The 19,739-nt window shown below is 43.9% G+C and overlaps 1 protein-coding gene across 1 annotated transcript; it reads right to left on the bottom strand.

Annotated features, from left to right (window-relative positions):
- Positions 1-5,997: 5,997 nt before the first annotated feature.
- BMP2 (bone morphogenetic protein 2) lies at positions 5,998-18,225 on the bottom strand. Its single transcript, XM_029221005.1, has 3 exons — positions 17,029-18,225; positions 15,544-15,893; positions 5,998-7,964 (listed from the first exon to the last, which is right to left on the bottom strand). The coding sequence occupies exons 2-3, from the start codon at positions 15,884-15,886 to the stop codon at positions 7,120-7,122; spliced, it is 1,188 nt and encodes a 395-aa protein (XP_029076838.1). The 5' UTR covers positions 15,887-15,893; positions 17,029-18,225; the 3' UTR covers positions 5,998-7,119.
- Positions 18,226-19,739: the final 1,514 nt, after the last annotated feature.

Genomic DNA, 19,739 nt, shown 5'->3' with positions numbered 1-19,739 from the left:
AGCAAGGCAGAAATACATTTTCCTCTGGGTTGCTATTGTTGGTAAGAGGATTCTAGAATTCTTAGTCTCAGCTCTTTTTCAGGTAACAAAACTGAAACTCTTCACAGTTCAATAAAAAGGGAGGTATCAAAAGTCACTTCTGTGCCTTCTCTACACAGGTAAAATACTCTGTAGCATCACCAAGGAAGGAGTTATTGTGCAATGGTGGTATCTGAAAATCACCCTTCTGCTCATAAAAGCTGCATTGATCTCACTCACATATGTATTTCTTTTCACCACAAAACAATGCTTAACTTCTCCAGTTCTCCCCATTTTCTTTTATTCAACCAAGCGATCTTCAGGTAAACACACAGCAAATCCTTTGAGATTAGAAAATATTGGAATTTTCTCCTGGGCCTATTTTCTTATTTTTGTTTAGCTCACCCTTTGATTGTCATGAGGTTTGCAGTCTGATTCATTTCAGGGCCTTGATGTTGAAACATCATTATTGTCATGCCTCCTAATATTGACAAGACAAATGTGCTAGTAAGGACAGTAGGTTTACTGGTGAAGCCAAGTGACTGAGCAATGTTTAAGTAAGTCAGTAGTAAGATTTCTTTAGAGGAGAACATTTTATCAAATTGGTATGTACAGGCCAGATGGGCTTCAGAAGATCCTAATTTCCAAGGCAGTCTATGACGAACAAACTTCGGGGCTCCCTGTTTGATTCCCATGCCAGGAAATCCTGCCTGTAAATGATTCAGAAAAGCTGATAAAGTTTTCCATGGATTTGACTGAATTACAGCACAGGGAACCCTGCGAAGAGGAGAGGCAGAAAGACAGCATCTCAGAGGATGGAGGAGGGAAAAGGGTAGACCTGAAGTGAGCAAAGCACAAGCACGTCAGCTACAAATTGTGTACACATGCAAGATGAACTTGTGAACACACGTCCAACTTGGCAGGTGTTTAAAGACTGGGTATTTATAATGTGCTCCTGAAACATCTTACTGAAATGATGATGATTTAAGTGACTTTGATTTAGAATTAGACTTTTAAGAATGTTTAAAAGCATTTCCAATGTTATCTACCAAAAACCAAATGCAGCTTCATGGAGATAGGATTCTCCATAAACTGACGTCTTGTGTTTCTGAATGTTGCCTCCAATCTTTTCTCTACCTCTTTGCCTTGCAACAATTGAAGCAGCTGGGGGCTGGAGCTCACTTTATTAGTGATTTAAAACACACCCTTGGAAACTAAGCTGGCTTTTTTTTTTGTCCATCCAGGTGGGAAGCGTGTTCCAGCAAATGGACTTTTAAGAAAGTTCTCAAACAGCTAATGCTTTAAGAGCTCAACTTCAACAAATCTTCTACCAGCCATCTCGGCAACAAAAGACCAGGGTAACCTGGTAAGAGAACTAAGCCTTCCATATAAAGACAAAGATAAAACAGCTCAGCAGCCGAGATTCGACATCTTTAAAAATGCCTTTTCAATCTTTAACTTTTGTCTGGTTGGTTGTCTAGCAACCAAGTGCCGAAAAGAAACTCCACCCAAAACAAAGTGAAACAATGCAGACACTTATTTAGGAGTGTGTGTGTATTAAGGTTCTCAGGGTGCAAAGATAGAAACTTGCTTTCAGACAATTAAAACAGAACAAGTCCTGATTGTAGATGGCAGGAAAGGAAGTTGGGAGTGAGGAAAAAGCAACTCGAAAATGCGTAATGTGGGATGAGGGTATAGTTTCCACACACCGGGCTAAAGCAAGGTTTACACTCTTAAGTAATAAAAACAAACCATTAAGCTCGGCCCAGCACTGTCAGGAAGTATAAAACAGTTCTTGAAACTTTGCAGTGACTATACAAAGCTTTTCATAAACTCTGTTTCCTGATCTTCATTAAATGTTCACATCAAGTTGCCATGGGGCAATTAGCTTGCCTCCTGAAATCAATAAAGAATCAACAATTTGGAAATAGTTGTACAGTAAAATAGTTCAATAATTATTCTCTCATCGTGTTGTGGCCAAGCAGTTCCAGTGTAAATGCAGACCAGATGAGAGCCTGTTCCTCACGAGGGGAGCTTTCAGCAATGGGCGGTTTGCAGAGAGAGCTGCTCATCGGCACGCACTGCAGCGAGAATGCAGTCCTGGCACTGCTTGGAGTGTGGCCCAGAAGGCAGGGCAAACACGGGCTGGAAGTGGCGTTCAAGTCAATATCTGGCACACTGCTCACGCACCTCAGAAGGACTCAGTCCAAAGTGTGGAGACCTAAACGAAATGATAGACCCAATGGATACAAAATTAGGCACCCTACACTCAGCATTTGGACCCCAGACAGGAACAAACCAAAATTCTTTTCCCCTGGGGTATATGTATCTGCAAGAGAAAACATAGGTATATCTATCTATCATCTATCTATCTATCTATCTATCTATCTATCTATCTGTGTGTGTACATCTATATCGATATATGTCTACGTTATATATGTATATAAAGAGTGTATTTGAGATTAGGATTCATTCATTTCAGCATTTCTTCAACAAATATTCAAATCTGAGTTGCTTGTAAGAAACCTTCAAAGTGCTCCCTTAGAAAGTAAAATGAGGCTACTAAACAGATGACCTTCCTAAGATGTTTTGCTACAAAAGAGGGGCCAAGACAAAGTTCTTTCTTTGCTGACCCCCTTTGCAGATGGAAGTCAATTCCTTTAACTTTTTCTAGTCAGAGCCCATTCACTTCAGCACCTTCTTCGAAGCCAACCGTGGCATCACAAATTCCAATATCCATTAAATCAAATGTCAAATACTAGCTTGGGAAGCTTTATATCACCCTCTAGGCTCAATGGTGCTGTAGAGTGAACTGTCTTAGAACTTGAAAAAAAAATAAAGCATCATTTTTAGTATAAACAAATGCTTCAAATGTATGACATCTATTTGCTGCCTTCAAAGGGAAAACTTTTATAACTCAGACGCTTGGCACTAAGATCACACGGGATCAACTCAGTGGACTGACTTAAGTGTTAAAACTTTTTAAAAGTACGTTAAGGGCTAGCACCTGCTCCCCCATCCACATAGATGTACTGACACGTATTTGACTAAACTGACTACATACATGCCCAAGCAAGCAAGCTGAGCAGATTTTACAAGATAAGCAACCAAGTGTTTTCATGTCTGAGGGTGGCTAGAACACAAAATTGCCAGTCATCTTGTGGGGGAAAAGAATGCCTTTGAAAAAAATATGTAGGGCATCATTTCAGATAAAATGTATCCAAATGCCATCCTGTATACAGGTTTTGTTGTTTTGTTTTGTTTTTCCTTTTAGTGCTATTTCTTAGCAAGGGGCCTAAACTTAGTCCCGCTTTCTGCTGTTGTGATTGAGAATTCTTACAGCCTTGCTACTCAATGTGTAAGACCTTAAGCCGGTGGGTAAAGGCAGCTACACCTGGGAATGTGTTGGAAATGCAGAATCTCAGGCCCCACCCCAGACTCATGGCAACAGAACCTATGTTATAACATGATCCCAAGGGGTCTGTATACACATCAAGGCTGCATTCTCCTGGAGCTAGTATTGGTGATTCGCATGCACATTAAAATCTAAAAAGTTTTATTTAGAGCATTGGTCCCCCAAGTTAGGTAGAAGTTCACTTTGAAGTTTGAAGGGCAGGGAAACAGTGAGAAAACTCTGCCCTGGAGAAAACCATAAGGCTGTAATTTATGTCAGTGGGGTGCAGGCAAGAGGAAAAGCAATTTACCTGAGTGAAGCAGACCTGCATTAATCCCATCTCACCCTACCTGCCCCCTGCAAAAAATAAAGCAGAAAAGGAATAGAATAGTGCCAGGGCAGTCCTACTTCTTTGTGATTGCCTATCCATGTCACACTTATTTCTACACTTAAATTGTTCTTTACTGCAACGCTAGGTTCCTTTTGCCTTATAACAGACTGGGGGGCTGTGGTATCTAACACTCCATGAATCAATATCTTAACATTAATATGACTCTAGAATAGAAATACACTATTTTTAAAAGTGCTGTGAAATGCACAAATGATTTTTCCACCTCCAATAAAAAGCTGAGGAAAAAGATATGGAACACTTAGATTATCCAGTAATGATGTAGCCTGCTACCTAGACCAGACTGATAGATCATCTCTCCACTCTTGGCCTCCTGAGGTACAATTTAAAGCAGCAACTGGAGTAGAAATTACGAAAAAATGGAAGCACAGAGAAATTTGTAAACGACTCATCTTCTTCTTCCCCAATTTTGAAGGCAAAAAATGAACAGAGCAATCTGGACCTGCCATACAGGTTAAAACCGTGCCAGGGAGGTGCACACAGCCCAGACAAGCACAAAACGAGATGACACAACTTAATTTTGAAAGGTGATCTCCACAAATTCAGAAACTTACTACATTTTTTGAAAAGCCAACTCTAAAAAGATTCAAAGTTTCCTATAGAATAGTGACTGAAAACTGAAGACATTCAGTGTCATGGGGTTAGTTATGACACTTTTTTTCTCAGAATGAAGAATGTGAGACAAAACGTCTATAGGAATGTAGAATATATGTAAGAATATTATGTTTCTCAAATGAGCTGCCAAGAGGGTCAGAGTCCTCAACTATTAAAAAATCTCTGAAACTAAACTGAAAATGCCATCATCTATATATATGTAATACCAATCACATATATCTTCATATGTATATTTATACATATTACATATATGTCTATATATATTTACACATATATTTATATGTATTCACACATATATTTGTATGTATATTTACACATATATTTGTGTATATATTTATATATATTCACATATATGTCTATATATATTCACACATATATATTATGCAAGAACCATTTGAGAACCGTTTGAGAAAAGAACATTTGAGAATCATTTTAACCAAGAAAATCAGACCCAATGAAGCAGAGAAATAAAAAGGGACGGAACTGCCAAATGTATGGAAATTCTTGTGCTGTACTTTTACAACTCTTATCTAGAGAATTTGGAGATGAGAAAACGTGGATTATTATTTTTTAAGATGTTACGACTGTGCAGCCTGCCCCTCACATCCATGGCAAGAGAGGGTGAAGAATGCCAAGGGACAAAGACAATCCCGCCCTCCACAGGGGTGTCTAACATCAATGATACATAAAGAGCAATAGAATAGGGATAAAAAGAAACTAAAAGATTTTAACAGTGGAAGGAATAAAAGATAACTTGTACTAATTTTTTAGAAAAATATGATCCACATAATCTCAAAACGAGTGTTAAATCTATCACACCCAAAATATAACCCAAAATGTAACAGGGTCATAGCAAGTTAATTCCTGAGAAGAATCTGATGATAACACTGTTCCTTTACTAACACACTTTTTTTCAGCCACATCAAGGAAGGGCTAGGAAAGGAAATTAGAACTAGGCCTCACCAATCACAGCAGGATCAGAGGTGACACAAAGTCCTAGAAATTGACCTTAAAATACTTCCAGTAAAATTGTGGGGTTGTGGGTCCCCTGGCCATACAAGCATACCCACCGAACCCTTCCTTGGGTCTGATTTCAACCCAGAGCACAGAAGCCCTGCCACTGGTATGTGTTCATTCTGAGCAGCCTAATTCGACTTCATTCTGCTTGGGCTTCAGTCCAACTGGCAGATGTCCTTGTAGAAGCTTGATCTCAGACACTTTCCCTTTCTAATTTTTTGGCACCATTGCCTCTATTGCATGGGATATCATCTCTGAAACTTTATCTTGGGTTCCCCAGGTTTGCCTTGATTTTTGTTGCTTCGGTTTTCTCTTAAATCTTCCTGCCCCAAAGAGGTTCATGTGAAATACTAAATCATTGATTAATTCCTAGGAATTAGCCAATGACTTGCCTGGAAATTTCCAACTATTCCTTGCCTTCTCCCTACCTCCCTCCAAAATGAGTAGCCTCAGAAGCAAAAATGCAAACACAAGGTAATCTTTGTGAACGCTGTACAAATGCACCATTTTCTCTTACAGGTTGGCCTTTATAGAATGAAATGCCAGAGCTTTGATATTTATTATCTGAAATAGGTTTAACATTTGGAGAAATGTGTTCAAACACATAACCTTGGAAAGAAAAGCAAGCTGATGGAACAGAGAACAGGGGTAGGCAGAGAACAATTTTGCTGTGGAGAGGCAGTTAGAAAATTGAGTCCTTTTGAGCATAAAGAGCTCTTAGGTGAGGTAAAAGTAAAATACAAATCAATTTTCAACTCTTCATGAGGGCCACTAGATATCAATTTTAAATATACATGACCACAATATCAATAATGACGAAATCTTATGTTTTATTTAATACTTTGGCCAGACCAGCCCCTTTGAAGGGGTCACTAGTTTAGGAAAGAAGAACAACAAACCATCATTCACTTTCCTGCAGGTTCATCTTTTCTTAATTATTTCTATTGGTCCTGCTTTACTCTTTCTGCAAACTAAGGGGTGGGGGGTTTCTATATTAGATCAGCGATGTCTGGTTCTTATCCAAATATTCCACCTAATAAGGACGTAAGTTCTCATGGACTGGACAACCACTCTGCAACATTCCTGAGAATTGAATAATATAATAATCTTGAAAGTCAGCAGAGTGGATTATCCACTTTTTTTTTTTTTCTGGACATGAACTTGTGACCTTAACAGTAGCACTGCAAAAAAAAAAGCAAATGTGCTAAGCACTTTGCCAGAGTAACCTTCCATGTAGACTTTTCATCTTAAATACACACGACTGAAAACAACTACAATTTTTGGAAAATTATGTACAAACCCAATACTTCTTTTGATTACATATAAATACAAATTAGCTATTTTTCCTAAAAAGTGGTTATAATAGTAAATAAATACAAAATAAATCTGACCATTATACTTCATGTGCTGGGGTTGAACCCATATAAAATGTACAACTAAATACATTTTAAAATCTTTAAGGAATAATTCTCTGATTAAAATATTTGTTTTCCCAACTTCTTTTCGTAGATATAAATATATTTTCAAAATAGCTGTTTTTTTCTCCATTCCATTCCATAAATAAAGTCTTCATTGGGAAATATTAAAGTGTCAACTTGATTTTTTTTTTTTTGCTTTTTTCTAAAATATATATATATATTTATTTATTTTATTTTATTTTGCTGTGCTAACGACACCCACAACCCTCGACAACCATGTCCTGATAGTTCTTTAATACCACCTTTTCATTCTCGTCAAGGTACAGCATGGAGATGGCACTGAGTTCTGTTGGGACACAGCATGCCTTGGGAATCTTAGAGTTAACTGAGTTGACCAGCGTCTGGACGATGGCATGGTTTGTGGAGTTCAGGTGATCAGCCAGGGGGAAAGGGCACTCCCCGTGGCAGTAAAAGGCATGATACCCCGGGGGGGCGACGATCCAGTCATTCCACCCCACGTCACTGAAGTCCACGTACAAAGGGTGTCTCTTACAACTGGACTTGAGGCGTTTCCGCTGTTTGTGTTTTGCCTGACGCTTTTCTCTTTGGTGGAGAGGGTGTCCTTTCCCATCGTGGCCAAAAGTGACCAGCAAGGGCCTTCTCTGTGACCAGCTGTGCTTGTCTTGGTGCAAAGACCTGCTAATCCGCACGTGCCTCTTGGAGACCCCGTGGCTGTCCTCTGGGTGGGCCACCTCCACCACAAACCCGTGGTTGGCGAGCCCCTGCGCTGTCCACCTCATCACGGCAGGGGTGACATCAAAGCTCTCCCACCTGCTGGCATTCTGAGTCACCAACCTGGTGTCCAGAAGTCTGGTCACGGGGAACTTGGAGTTGGCTGTGGCAGGTTTTATAATTTCATAAATATTAATTCGGTGATGGAAACTGCTATTGTTTTCCAAAGTTTCCTGCATCTGTTCCCGAAAGACCTGAAGTTCTGCTGAGGTGATAAACTCCTCAGTGGGGATAGAAGTTAAATTAAAGAAGAATCTACGGGTTGTTTTTCCACTTATTTCTGGCAATTCTTCCAAAGATTCTAATTTAATGGAAAAAAGTAGAAAAAAAGAAAAATCATTCAGTAAGGCAAGTATGACAATTTGATTGTATATAAGGATTTATATACATCACTTCAGGGTTTGATTTAACACATGTAAAAATCTGCAGCCAGAAAGTTAAAATTTGCCCTTTAGATAAAGAAATGATCCTCCCTTTTCTATACATTTATGTCAATATACACACCATGAAACAAAATTTCACAATTCACTGTTACGTGTTTAATCTAATACGTGAATACTGCTTCCAGGTGGCTATAATAATGGGGGAAATGGTGAAGCATTTCTTTGGAATTCACAGACTTTAGGGCAAAAAAAAAAAAGTCAGCACTATAGTTAATAGAGGTCTAATGAGTGAGGATTTGAGGAAATTATTGCATTTCTTAAAAAGAAAAAGGCTTTAATGTCAATCCCTTAAGCTGTATTCTAAAACATTACTCTGTAATTTAGATGATTTACAAATCTCGATATACAGATTTCAGTTTCCTAATTAAAGACTCTGAAACTCAACATCAACGATGACATTTTGCAAAGTACACCCTACTATTTTACTCAAAAGTCCAGAGACAAAGGCATTTACAGGGATCTACTTCTTTGGAAACGTAAGGGTGGTACTAGGACACTGTAGTAATTAAGGCTGGATGATTTCAAGAGAAATAACTTCCCAACTTTGTCTCTTCTCTCACCTCTTTATGACCTCAAAAATCAAAATCTCATTACAGATGCTTTTGGGAAAAAAAAATAATTCTCTTCTGTTTGTAATTCCTTTATCTTTAAAAAAAAATAAACCATATTAAAATTATACACCTACCCAATAATAGGCTACAGGATACAGATAAATCTCCCCCAAATTTATAAAAATCTACAGAAATGTCATTATGACATTCATGATGTAAGGGATAATCTAATTACAGAATAATCATTTTATATCTATTATCATTATTTTAAAATAGTCATTCAAGTGGGCTATTCATAAAAGTTCTTCCTGATTTAAAATTCCAGAATTTCAATTTTAAGGAGTACTGCTTGTCGAGCAAACAATAAAATATAACATAGCACCTTGAATGTATAGTCTGCAAATCATCAAAGGTGCACATTATTATTAAATTGATAGTAAACAGCACTAGAATTTGGGATATTTGGGTTTACTTTCTTCTAGCTTTACCACATCCTGTTATTTCACTGTTAACAAATTTTACCTGCTTCATTCAGGATCCAACCTGAGTGCTAACAAAATCTATTTGGCCCTGTCATCACCATAAGAGGAAACCATATTTTCATTAATTTTCTGGTTGTATTTCTCCTGAACCAAACGGCTATTCACTGTTCACAAAATTTAGACATTTTAGCAAAGGATAATCACTTCAGATCGCTCACTCAAAGGTTCCACCTGTGTAAACCTTCATCATCAAAGCAACAATCATCACTGCAAGCTGAGGCCAACAGGGGTGGTTTATACCAAATTATGGAGGAATGCTTTAACGGGACGTTTCTCAAACTTCAACCTGTGTGCAAAACACCTATAGGACACCTTAACTCTTCAAATGCAGATTCTGATTCAGTGGGTAAGTCTGGGGTAGGGCCTGAGATGCAGCATTTCTAGCAGCTCCCAGGTGAGGTAATGCTGGAAGCTGGTAAACTGCCCTTCGAGGCTAAAGGTTTTAAAGAACGTTTTTCACATGCAAGTATAAATTGCCAGGAACATTTTTTCTTTTGCGGTACGCGGGCCTCTCACTGTTGCGGCCTCTCCCATTGCGGAGCACAGGCTCCGGACGCGCAGGCTCATCGGCCATGGCTCACGGGCCCAGCCGCTCCGCGGCATGTGGGATCTTCCCGGACCGGGGCACGAACCCGTGTCCCCTGCATTGGCAGGCGGACTCTCAACCACTGCGCCACCAGGGAAGCCCCAGGAACATATTTTAAAGTGCCTTTTTGTTAAATAATATAGAAATGAATAGAAGAACCATTAGCGTTGGCCAAGGAGTAAGACTTGAGGCCAGGGGTGAGCAGCCAGACTCAGAACAGAAAGATCTAAAGCTCCTCTCCTTGGACAGGGAGACCATCAGGCCAAGAAGGGAGTCCCCCACGGTCCCCTCAAGCCTGCTAACCCGTACCCGTACGGATACCTTTGGGGAGCCGCTCTAAACCCCGCTGCTGGCTAATGGTACTTCTGGCCAGGCACTATTTTTAAAATAACCCTCCCACCAATCAACCAGAGCTCTCCTCTGTGGCTCCGACAAGTATCAAGGGTTGTGTTTAGCCCCTTCTTTCCTTTCCTCCCTGCAATTCACGAGCCCTCTGATGTTTCCCCTGAAGGCATTCTTTCAGCAGAGAAGCCACCAGCTACCACAGAAAAGAAGAGTGACCTAAAAATCTGCACATCCATCAGACACAATGACACAAAGCCAAGGCCTGGACCCGGGCAACTGACTTCGCTGATCCCGGCACACCTAAAAACACTCTCTCTTCTTTTAAGGAGGAAGGAACGGCACATTATCCAGGGCCTTTGGGGAACAGCTGTATTAACAAAGGTGCCCAGAGAAATCATACACATACACACACACACACACAGACACAGCCAGGAGGAGGATGAAGGAACAATCTCCCAGGTAAGCACGAGAGACAAGTAAATGAAGTAAAGAGGATGGGTATAAAAGGGGCATTAAATAGAACAATAACCCTCCAAAAGACTAATATGAGACTGAATTATACAAAACTACCACCATTCAACTGGATTTAACCTATAAAAAAGCAGTTTCATGTGCTTCAAAATCTCATTGGAGGTAAGTGGCCAAAAGGATAATCACTTAGCAAAGGAAAAAATTACACTATTAAACATTAACAAGTAATGTGAAGATCCCTCTCCAACTGTGCAGTTTCATCTCAGTCAGCCTAATCGCTGAAGGACCACTATCCCTCCTTAATACAAAGGCCTCCATGACAAGACCCCTGACTGCAGACTCTGGTCACAGAGATAAGTCAGAAAGTCATAGGAACCCCCAAACCCAGGAAAACAACTGACCAAGGTTAGAGCACCTACTACCCTCTCCTTTGATCTTCAAGGGAACATGAAATTTTTCTAGAAGGCAGAAAAAAATCTGAACCTTTTGAAATGAAGTAAAGAATCTGCAAATCACCACAACAAGCCTAGGGATTCTGAAAATATGGAGTATTTACCTAAGTAGGTAATGTATGCTTTTCTAGAGGTATATACAATTATTAATTCTCTGTAAATAACGCTTATTGAATAAGCTGCACTTGCCAAGGGATCTGAGGATTCCAGCCTATCTTAGACGTGGGTTCTTGAACCTCTAAGTTCTTATCCAAATAGATGGAGCTATGGCTACAAAAATGTGGGAAAGTAAAGAAAAATAAGGCAACAATGACATTTGACTTCTCCTCCAAAAAGTGAAGTTCTAACTTAATCATCTACGCTGTCAATTATTCATCTACATTCAAAAAGACGAGACTGAATTCCCTCAGCTAGCCTAGGTCCACTTTGGCCTCCTCTTCCCTAGACCAGGGGTGAATAGGACATAAAGAAACAAGTCATCACGATAATGACAGCAAGTGTGCTGAATGGTTGTTTGTGCCAGGTCTGGCACTAAGAGCTTTATATGAATTACCTTATGACAAATCAGTTAGAGAGGAACTGTTACTAGCTCCATTTTGTAAATGAAATAGTTGGAGCTCAGAGAGGTTATGTGATTTTCCTAAGGTCACAGAGCTAGTAAACTAAGAACATAGCTATGAACTTGAGTCTACTGCAGCTCCCAAGTTTCTGGCCACTAGACGGCACCATCTAACATAGGGGAGGAGTCAAAAACTCAAGCAAAAGTCAAAACCATTAGAGGCAGATTTATATTTAACACAGTGATAACCGTAGGGCAAGTTCTGTCCCAGTTAAAGGGATAGAAATGGTGGAAGAAGCAGACAGAACAGAAAAGTAAAGCAGAAAGGTAAAGTGGCAGGGGCCACTGGGACATACAGATCTTGTGTGGAACCACTGATATTTTGTGACTGCCTGTTTGTCCTACAGTATGACGAGGACAAGTTTTGATGGGTTTTAGCAAAAAGTGAGTTGTCATTACATTTTGAGAATTTTGCAACACTCTTTAGACAAAAAAATGTCCATTAAGAAAACAACAATAAAAACCTGGGAATGTTCTAGTAAATCAGTAAGGTTGGAAATCACTGCCCTGAAATAAAATGAAAGTAGTGGAGAATAATAAATAAAATTTTCCAAAATATAAAATAATGGTTAGAGAATTGATGTATCAAGGAGAAAAACAACGATAAAATACAAAAGGTTAAAATGAATCAGTTAAAAAAACAAAGACAACAAAGGAGATGGCAGCTAAAAGAAAGAGCATGGTCATGGTCACCAACCCTGATTTGGCCTCTACGCACTCTCTTAGCTCCAACACCTTTGGAATGATCCAGGGCCCTCTTATTGTTGCTTATTTGGTGAAACACACAAAGGGAAAGTCTTAAAAAGACAAAATAGCTCAATGAGGAGGGATCAAGGGGGAACAGAGAGGAACAACTAAAAACGAGGCAAAATGGAAAACATAAGTGCAAGAACTATCTCTGGGCACCAAAGCCTCAATCTCTATGAGCATTTCCAAATAGAATGCCTGTTCTACCTAAAGGGGGCCTTTCACAATCACAATGAAATACCTGGGGACACTAGGGAAGCACCCCAAGTGAGCACTGGTTTGGGGGGGTGTATGTGTCCAAATCCTTTGGTTGCACTGGGAATTTGTGATACCAGTGCTCCATCACAGAGCAGTGGTTATTTCTTGAACTTTCCTTTTAAATGAATATTTTCAAGAAAATTACATTTGTGGGAACGGGGTTAATCTCTATTTCAAAGCTTCAGTCATAGAGGCAAATAATTCAGTTATTTTGGGCAAAAAGAGAACTGTGTCCTTCAGAGTCTGGAGAGCGAGCGCATGGTCCTTCCATATTCCAATCTGACAGGAAAGAATGAAGATTTTTTGCAAGGCCAATCAAGTCAACCAATTTCAATGTGTTTTTAACTACAAGCAAAACACAAAACACTGTTTCCAGTTGAAGAAGTGATTTTTCTATCCTCAGTGGCAGTTCCGAAGCACTTTTTAACAATTTTGAAAAAAGAAAAATTTTCCAGCGCTTGGGCTCTCCCGAATAAAAGCCACTGGAGAAAGGACTAGACAAAGCTTAATAGGAGAAATGACAACTGATAATTTCTGTGTCAGATCACCTATGATGTAGACCCATTATCTTCACACATCGGTTGAAAGAATGCCATCATGATACTTCTTGTCTTGTATTTCGCCAAATCACCCAGATCCCACCCGCAAATAAAACCAACAGGTAATTCTCGTAATCAGGTCCTTTACCAAAAAAAATCCACAAGGGCTCTAGGAACCAAATTCTGCTCTTAAACCTGCAGCCTTAATCACATGGTTTATTAAAAGATTTTTTAGTGCCATGCATGGATGTTTTATAAACAAGAATATTTACAAAAACCAAATTCTGGTTTACGTAAAAATGAAACGGTCTTCAAAAAAGGGCAATTTGTAGCTTAATGATTATATGCTAGTCTTAAGAAGAAAAGGAATGGGTTTGTTGAAATTTGGGGCAAACATTACATAGCTTTTTTTTTATTATCTAATTTCATAAAGATCTGAAGTTATTATTGCAACTTGATTTTAAGCAAGTTGGTAACTTCTGCACTATTTGGTGCGTAACATTTACACGTTTAAAGACATAAATTCTGACTTATAAACTCAAGCACGCTCTTTAAGTTAAAATTATACACTCCAATAAGTTCTAGACTGTTTAGTTTTGGTCGAGCCACTTCCAGAGGAAGGAGAAATATGCAGACTTCACTGATGGAATCCTCATGCAACTGAACGTTTTTAGGTGTCAAATGCCTTAAATGATCTATCTTCCTTTAAAGTTCTAAGAGACACACACAGTGCCTTCTTGGCCTTAAAAATAAAGTTCAGAATGGTTTCCATGCTATATCTCCAGGAGAGGTGGCTGAAATAGCAATTCTTATTACTTTTCTATCCAGAGAAACAATTCTAATCAGCAGCAGCTGGGAATGATGAGCTGGATCTATAATCTCCCCAAGGTGGTGATGACAGAATGTACAGGAACAAGAACATTTCTGCATGACAACAGACAACTTCTGCTTTCAGTGGATGAATCCTGAAGGAGTAAAATGAGATCTTATTTCCTTTCAAATATGATTTCTGCTAGCAGACAGCACCTCACTTAGAAATGTGCTGAAAAATGAATTGATTTTTCAATTCATGTCCCCTTCATTATGTATAGCTGCCTTGATGAAGTCCCTTTTGTTATGTGACCGACCTTTAGGACCCCTTCCCACTATTGACTGCTGTTCTCACAAGTATAAGTTCTCCTTCACACTGGCAGAAAATGCCTGGCTGTGACACTACTGATTTGTTTATATCAGAGGGTAGATTTCCACTTGAAATTGACCACCTCAGCAAGGCAAGGCAAGAAAACCGGAACAATATCCCAGTTCCCTGATATCCTATAAGTGGCTGCTCTGTGATATACATCTTTGGACCATTCTGTAGAACTTGAACGAACCTGGGCTCGTTTAGAATGTGTTAAGCCAAAGGAGCATTTAAAAGTGTAGAAAAAGAATTGAAGTGGAAAATATTTTTGACCAATTGCCCTAAGAACTTGGGTACAACAGATCTCACTAGCTGCTCTAAGACATTTCAAATCCACTAAATGCCTTTCTGATGAAACAAGTATAAACATCCTACCTTAAAAGAACCACATCCAGTATCATAAAAGGAAAAAACCCCACATTTCAGTGCACATGAAGGAAGACAGGCAGTTGCTGCAAAAGCTTTTATCTGAAGGCTAGCCTTGTCTCTACTCCGGAGTTCATCTCAGATTTAAGCACAAGACAAGAAAGTCATTGTGGAAACAATAAGATTGATTGTGGAATTGATCTCCCACGAGGATTAGATAGGGATTTGAAATCTTCCAAACCAGGTCCAGATCTACTGTAAATTAGAAAGACATTGGAGCCCTGGGCTTTGATTTTTCAATACTATCTCTGAAAATTCTGCCCTTGGCTCTGTCATGCTTGAAACCCCGGCTTAAGCAAGGGAAGCAGATTTATAGAGCAAAGGCTTCCAAACAGACCTAAAGAGATCCCAATCTGCCCCCCTCCTCATTCTTCTCCTATGGAATTCTTGCACGTTTAGCTGACTAGGGGCAAGCCTTTTGCCCTCATCTTCCCCATCACTTGATTTCTCTCCAGTTCCTGGAGGAGGAGTCGCTCTTCTGGCTGCAAGCCAGGAAAAGGGTGCCGATTTACCAAAGGGGAATCCCTGGCTCTCCCGCCACACAGGCAGTGAGTGAATGCCAGGTTCGTAAAGGTTCTTACAGAGGCAAACATGGAAACGTCTGCAGCGCCCCGGCCAAGCTGCCCTTCCAGGGACGCCTGCTGTCTGCCCACTGTGGGGCGCTTGGATGGACGACTCCCCGCCCCCGTCTCCGCCCCCGCGCCCCGGCTCCAAGCCTCACCTTCGTGGTGGAAGCTGCGCACGGTGTTGGCGAGGCTGGCTGCCCTCTCCAGCCGGTGGTCCGGGGCGGGCGCGCCAGGCTGGCCCGAGTGCCGGCGGTACAGGTCCAGCATGTAGGGGGGCACCACGGCACCCCTGCTGGGGGTGGGTCTCTGCTTCAGGCCGAACATGCTAAGCAGCCGCAACTCGAACTCACTCAGGATGTCGTCCGAGGGCTGGGACGAAGACCGGCCAGCAGACACCGCGAACTTCCTCCGGCCCAGCTCGGGAATGAGGCCGGCCGCAACGCCCAGGAGGACCTGGGGAAGCAGCAACGCTAGAAGACAGCGGGTCCCGGCCACCATGGTCGACCTGAGGACAGGGCCGACGTGAGTCACGGAGTTCTCCGCCCAGCCCTCCCCCCTTCCGCCCCCGCGGTCCCGGCTCCCGCTCGGTCCCCTTGCTTCCTCCTCCAGGGTGCCCACCCGGCTGACAACACTCGCGGAGACACTTCAGAGGAGCTGAAGCTCAAACGTTTAGAAGAATGGAAGACCCTTAGTTCCTGAGCCAGATGGATTTCACCCTCCCATTCCATTCTCAATCCGTCTGACAAAATTTGCCCCCCCCCACCCCGCGTCAGTGACTGTCACCTTTTCTTTCTGCGACACGCTGACAGCCTGTGCAGGGAACCTGGGGAAACCACCGTTTGGTCTCACACCCCTCCGTCCCCTAAACTAACCCAATCACACAGCGCTCGCTGGCATATAAACACAAATGGTGCATGTGACTTCCTTAGAGGCACTGTATAGAACTTCCTGATACACACACACGGTCTATAACTTCCAGAGCCAGTAAACTCAGGGGCACAACTTCCGAAGTCACTTGCAACCTGTGGCCCACGTCTCTAACCTCAGAGGTGTCAGGGTAGGCCACTCCATCCCCGAACCCCCTCCCCCCAATGCAGTCAAGATACGCAGGTATCTTCATAGGATTACGTAGATGGCTAATATCTATTAATTCCCGTGTCAGCACAAGGTGGCACGAGAGAACTGCCCCCTCGCATTCCTGGAAACAAACGGGGAGAATCCCAACTTCTAATAGTTTCCCAAATGGGACGCAGCTCTGAGTACAGAGAGCAGGTCTCCCGGAGAAACTTAAAAAGTCAGAAGGGATCGCCACGGCAAGGCGTACAGGTTGGCAGCTAACGGGTGAAATCCAGGGGCCACCCTCTCCAAGGGATTTCTTTGCCTTAAAAATAAAATCATCTAAGTGTTAACAGCCCTAATAAAATGCCGAAAAGAAGGGAGGGAGGAGGGGCGGAAAAGTGCGAGCCGGGAGTGTAAAGCCGACGGTCGCCCGGCGGCGGTAGGATGGGGGCATCCCCGCAGGAGCTCGGCTGCACGTGGACCTGCTCTGTTTACGTCCGGCCCAACCTGGCCCCGGGAGGGGCTCATCCGCCGGGGCCCCGCGCCCACCCACACCCCCGGCCTCGGCCCACGTTGTCTACCTTTAGGAGACCGCAGACCGTCTAAGAAGCACGCGGGGACACGTCCATTGAAAGAGCCTCCACATGGAAAAAGCTCTGGCTGAAGGACCTGGCGCAGGGACCGGGTTCCCTTCCTTCGCCTCCTCCTTCTCCTCCCGGGTGCCGGCCGGGCAGTCTCTTTCCGCACGCAGGGAAAAGCGTCTCGGGTCGGACCCAGCGGTGGAGTGGAGGGGCGGCGGGGTTCGCAGGCGGCGAGGCTGGGTCCGCTGGGGCAGAGGCACCGGCGCGAAGTGGGGAGCGCAAGTTACTCTCCCTGCAAGTTCAAGAAGTCTCCAGCCAAGTGCTGACACAAAACAACAGCAAGCAGGGGGAGGAGTGCGGAGCAGGGAAGGGAAGGGAGAAAGGAAAAGCTGGTGCTGTCGTCGTCCTTAGGAACCAGAGCCCATGGGACGCGTGGCCCCGCGGGGCGCTGGCTCCGGGACTGTGGGGGCGAGGGTCGGGCGCTCGGCGCTAGCTCCGCCGGGGCCCATGGCTCGGGCCAGCCATCCTGGGAGACGCCGGGTCCGGGGAAGGGCGCAGCGGCGATCTTGGTGCCGGGCGAGTTGCCCCCCCGCATCACTCTGCCTTCCTCCAGTGCACCCCCATTAGCGCTAGCCAGTTGAAACCACCGCGGCTCTGGCGCTCCGGCGTCCTCGGGCGCATTCTCCAGAGAGTCGAGCCGAGTTTCGGGCTGCCGAAGCGAGTGGCTGCGCTCTCCCCTCGCTCTCCTCGCCCCCGGGCCAAGCCGCTGTGCCCTTTGTGGCCAGCCTGGGGTACGATCACACCTCGGCCGGCACGTCCCAGGCCCCCGAGCAACGGCGGGAGGTGATCGGCATCGCGGCGCTCGGGCTCGGCTCCCGGCTCCCCGGCGCTCTGCACGCCGGTCTTAGGCTCCGGCTTGGCCCGGGCAGCCGAGGCCACGGCGCAGCGGCGCGCACGGCCGGGTGCTCCAACCCGCGCAAGGTCTGCGGGCGCGGGTGCCTCGGAGCCCGCAGTAATCCGCAAGGCGCTAGCGCCTAGGTCGTCTGTGTGGGCGGCGGAGCCTGTGGCGGCCGATGTCCGGCGGCGGCTGCCAATCCCCGGCTGGTTGTGGGAAGCAGAGCGGCGGGCGCAGCGCGAGCCGGGCGCAGCGCGGCGCGGCGGGGCGAGGACTCCGGCGGCGACGGCGGCGGCGGTGGCGCCGTGGCGCGGCGCTCGCGGCTTTTAAAGGGGACGCCGCCTGCCGTCTCCCTCCCGGCCGAGGCCGAACACCTCCCCCTTGGTGGCGCGGCTCGCCGGGGATCCCCGAGCGGGCGGGAGCAGCGAGCAGGGGTGTGGACGGCGCGCCGGGGCAGCCGCGGTGGGGTGGGGCCGAGGGCGGGGACTCGCGGCCGCAGAGGGGGCGCTCGCGCCTCCAGTCCCTGCCCTCAGAGGGGAGATCCGTCGGAGCGGCGGACCCTGGCTGGGGCTCCGGGAGCGAAATCCCGGACGAATGCTGGGTCGGGCCTTATTTCCCCTCCCGGCCCGTTATTCAACTTTCAGTTTGAAGATGTTCAATAATAGTCGATTAAAAGAAGAACTCAACCAAGTTACAAGGCATCTTGGCATAGGCTTGGGGTACACACTTCTGTGTTTCCCCGGGGTGGGAGGAGAATTAAAACAAAACTAGAGAGTGGATATTGGGTGTTACTTAAACTTTAACACAGAGAGATATATTTATTTACATATGTAAATGTATTTATATAAATGTGCACTATTACTCCAATAAGTATATGTGTAATACACAAATATTCATATATGTAAATATGTGCTAACGAAACCACACATTTCTGTAAACATATGTCTATGTGAAATGGATGTCCTGCTATATGTGACATGTGCATTGTGGACTCTGTTTACGTCCACGTGTGTGTGTGTGTGTGTGTGTGTGTGTGTGTGAGAGAGAGAGAGAGAGAGAGAAGAGAGGATGAGAGGGATTTTATTTCTTCTTACGGTAGCAATCACTTCATGCCTTGTAATATTTATCTTGCCCAGCTCAGAGGCAACTCAGAGGAAGGTAAAATAACGCACAGTGTGAGCCAAGCAGACAGGACAATTCTGGTCTGAGACCTTAGAACCTTCTGCCCCACCCACTTACACCAGGCCCCAGCAGCTGATCTGTGACATGTGGTCAAGTGACTTGTCTTCCTCAGCTGAGAGAGTCCCCAAATCTGCTGCACCACAAATTTCAAGGCTAAGGCTTTCAATCCTTTCCAGGATTCCAGGACCCCCCATGCACAGCTCAACAAGTTTACCGAAAGGGAGAAAAGTTTTGGAAAAGGCCAGATGGGCAAAATCAAGTTCTCTTGCACAGAACCTTCAGCCTGCAGAGCAGAAAGAGAAAAGCCTGAAGCAGGAACTCATAACAATCTATTATCCATGTGTATTATTTTTTCAGTCGGAAAGCTAAAATAATTCTAGGTTCCTCTCACGTAAATCGGATTAGTAACTCACAGAGGGGAATTAGGCACTCGCTGTTTCTGCAAGTATAAAGGTCAAATAAGGTATTTATGAGGAAGCCTGCCTCCTAGGAAAATAAATGGGGGGGGATGAGGGACAAAATATTCAGGAACATGGTACTATTTTTCCCTGAAAATGCACTATGGAAGCTGTTTGCCACTCTGAATCATTGGACACCAAACAAGTTGGCAAGAGAACATGTTCTCTTCACAGAC

The sequence above is a fragment of the Monodon monoceros genome, unplaced genomic scaffold (genome assembly GCF_005190385.1).
Source record: "Monodon monoceros isolate NGI ecotype Baffin Bay Population unplaced genomic scaffold, NGI_Narwhal_1 Super_Scaffold_13, whole genome shotgun sequence".
Lineage (NCBI taxonomy): Eukaryota > Metazoa > Chordata > Mammalia > Artiodactyla > Monodontidae > Monodon > Monodon monoceros.
Note: the sequence above shows the minus strand (reverse complement) of the source record. Positions and strands in the feature narration are given on the sequence as shown.

Coding starts and splice junctions, on each gene's coding strand:
- BMP2 (XM_029221005.1), bottom strand. CDS start 15,886: ATGGTGGCCGGGACCCGCTGTCTTCTAGCGTTGCTGCTTCCCCAGGTC. Junction 7,965..15,543: donor GCGCAGCTTCCACCACGAAG/GTGAGGCTTGGA, acceptor CCATTAAATTAG/AATCTTTGGAAGAATTGCCA.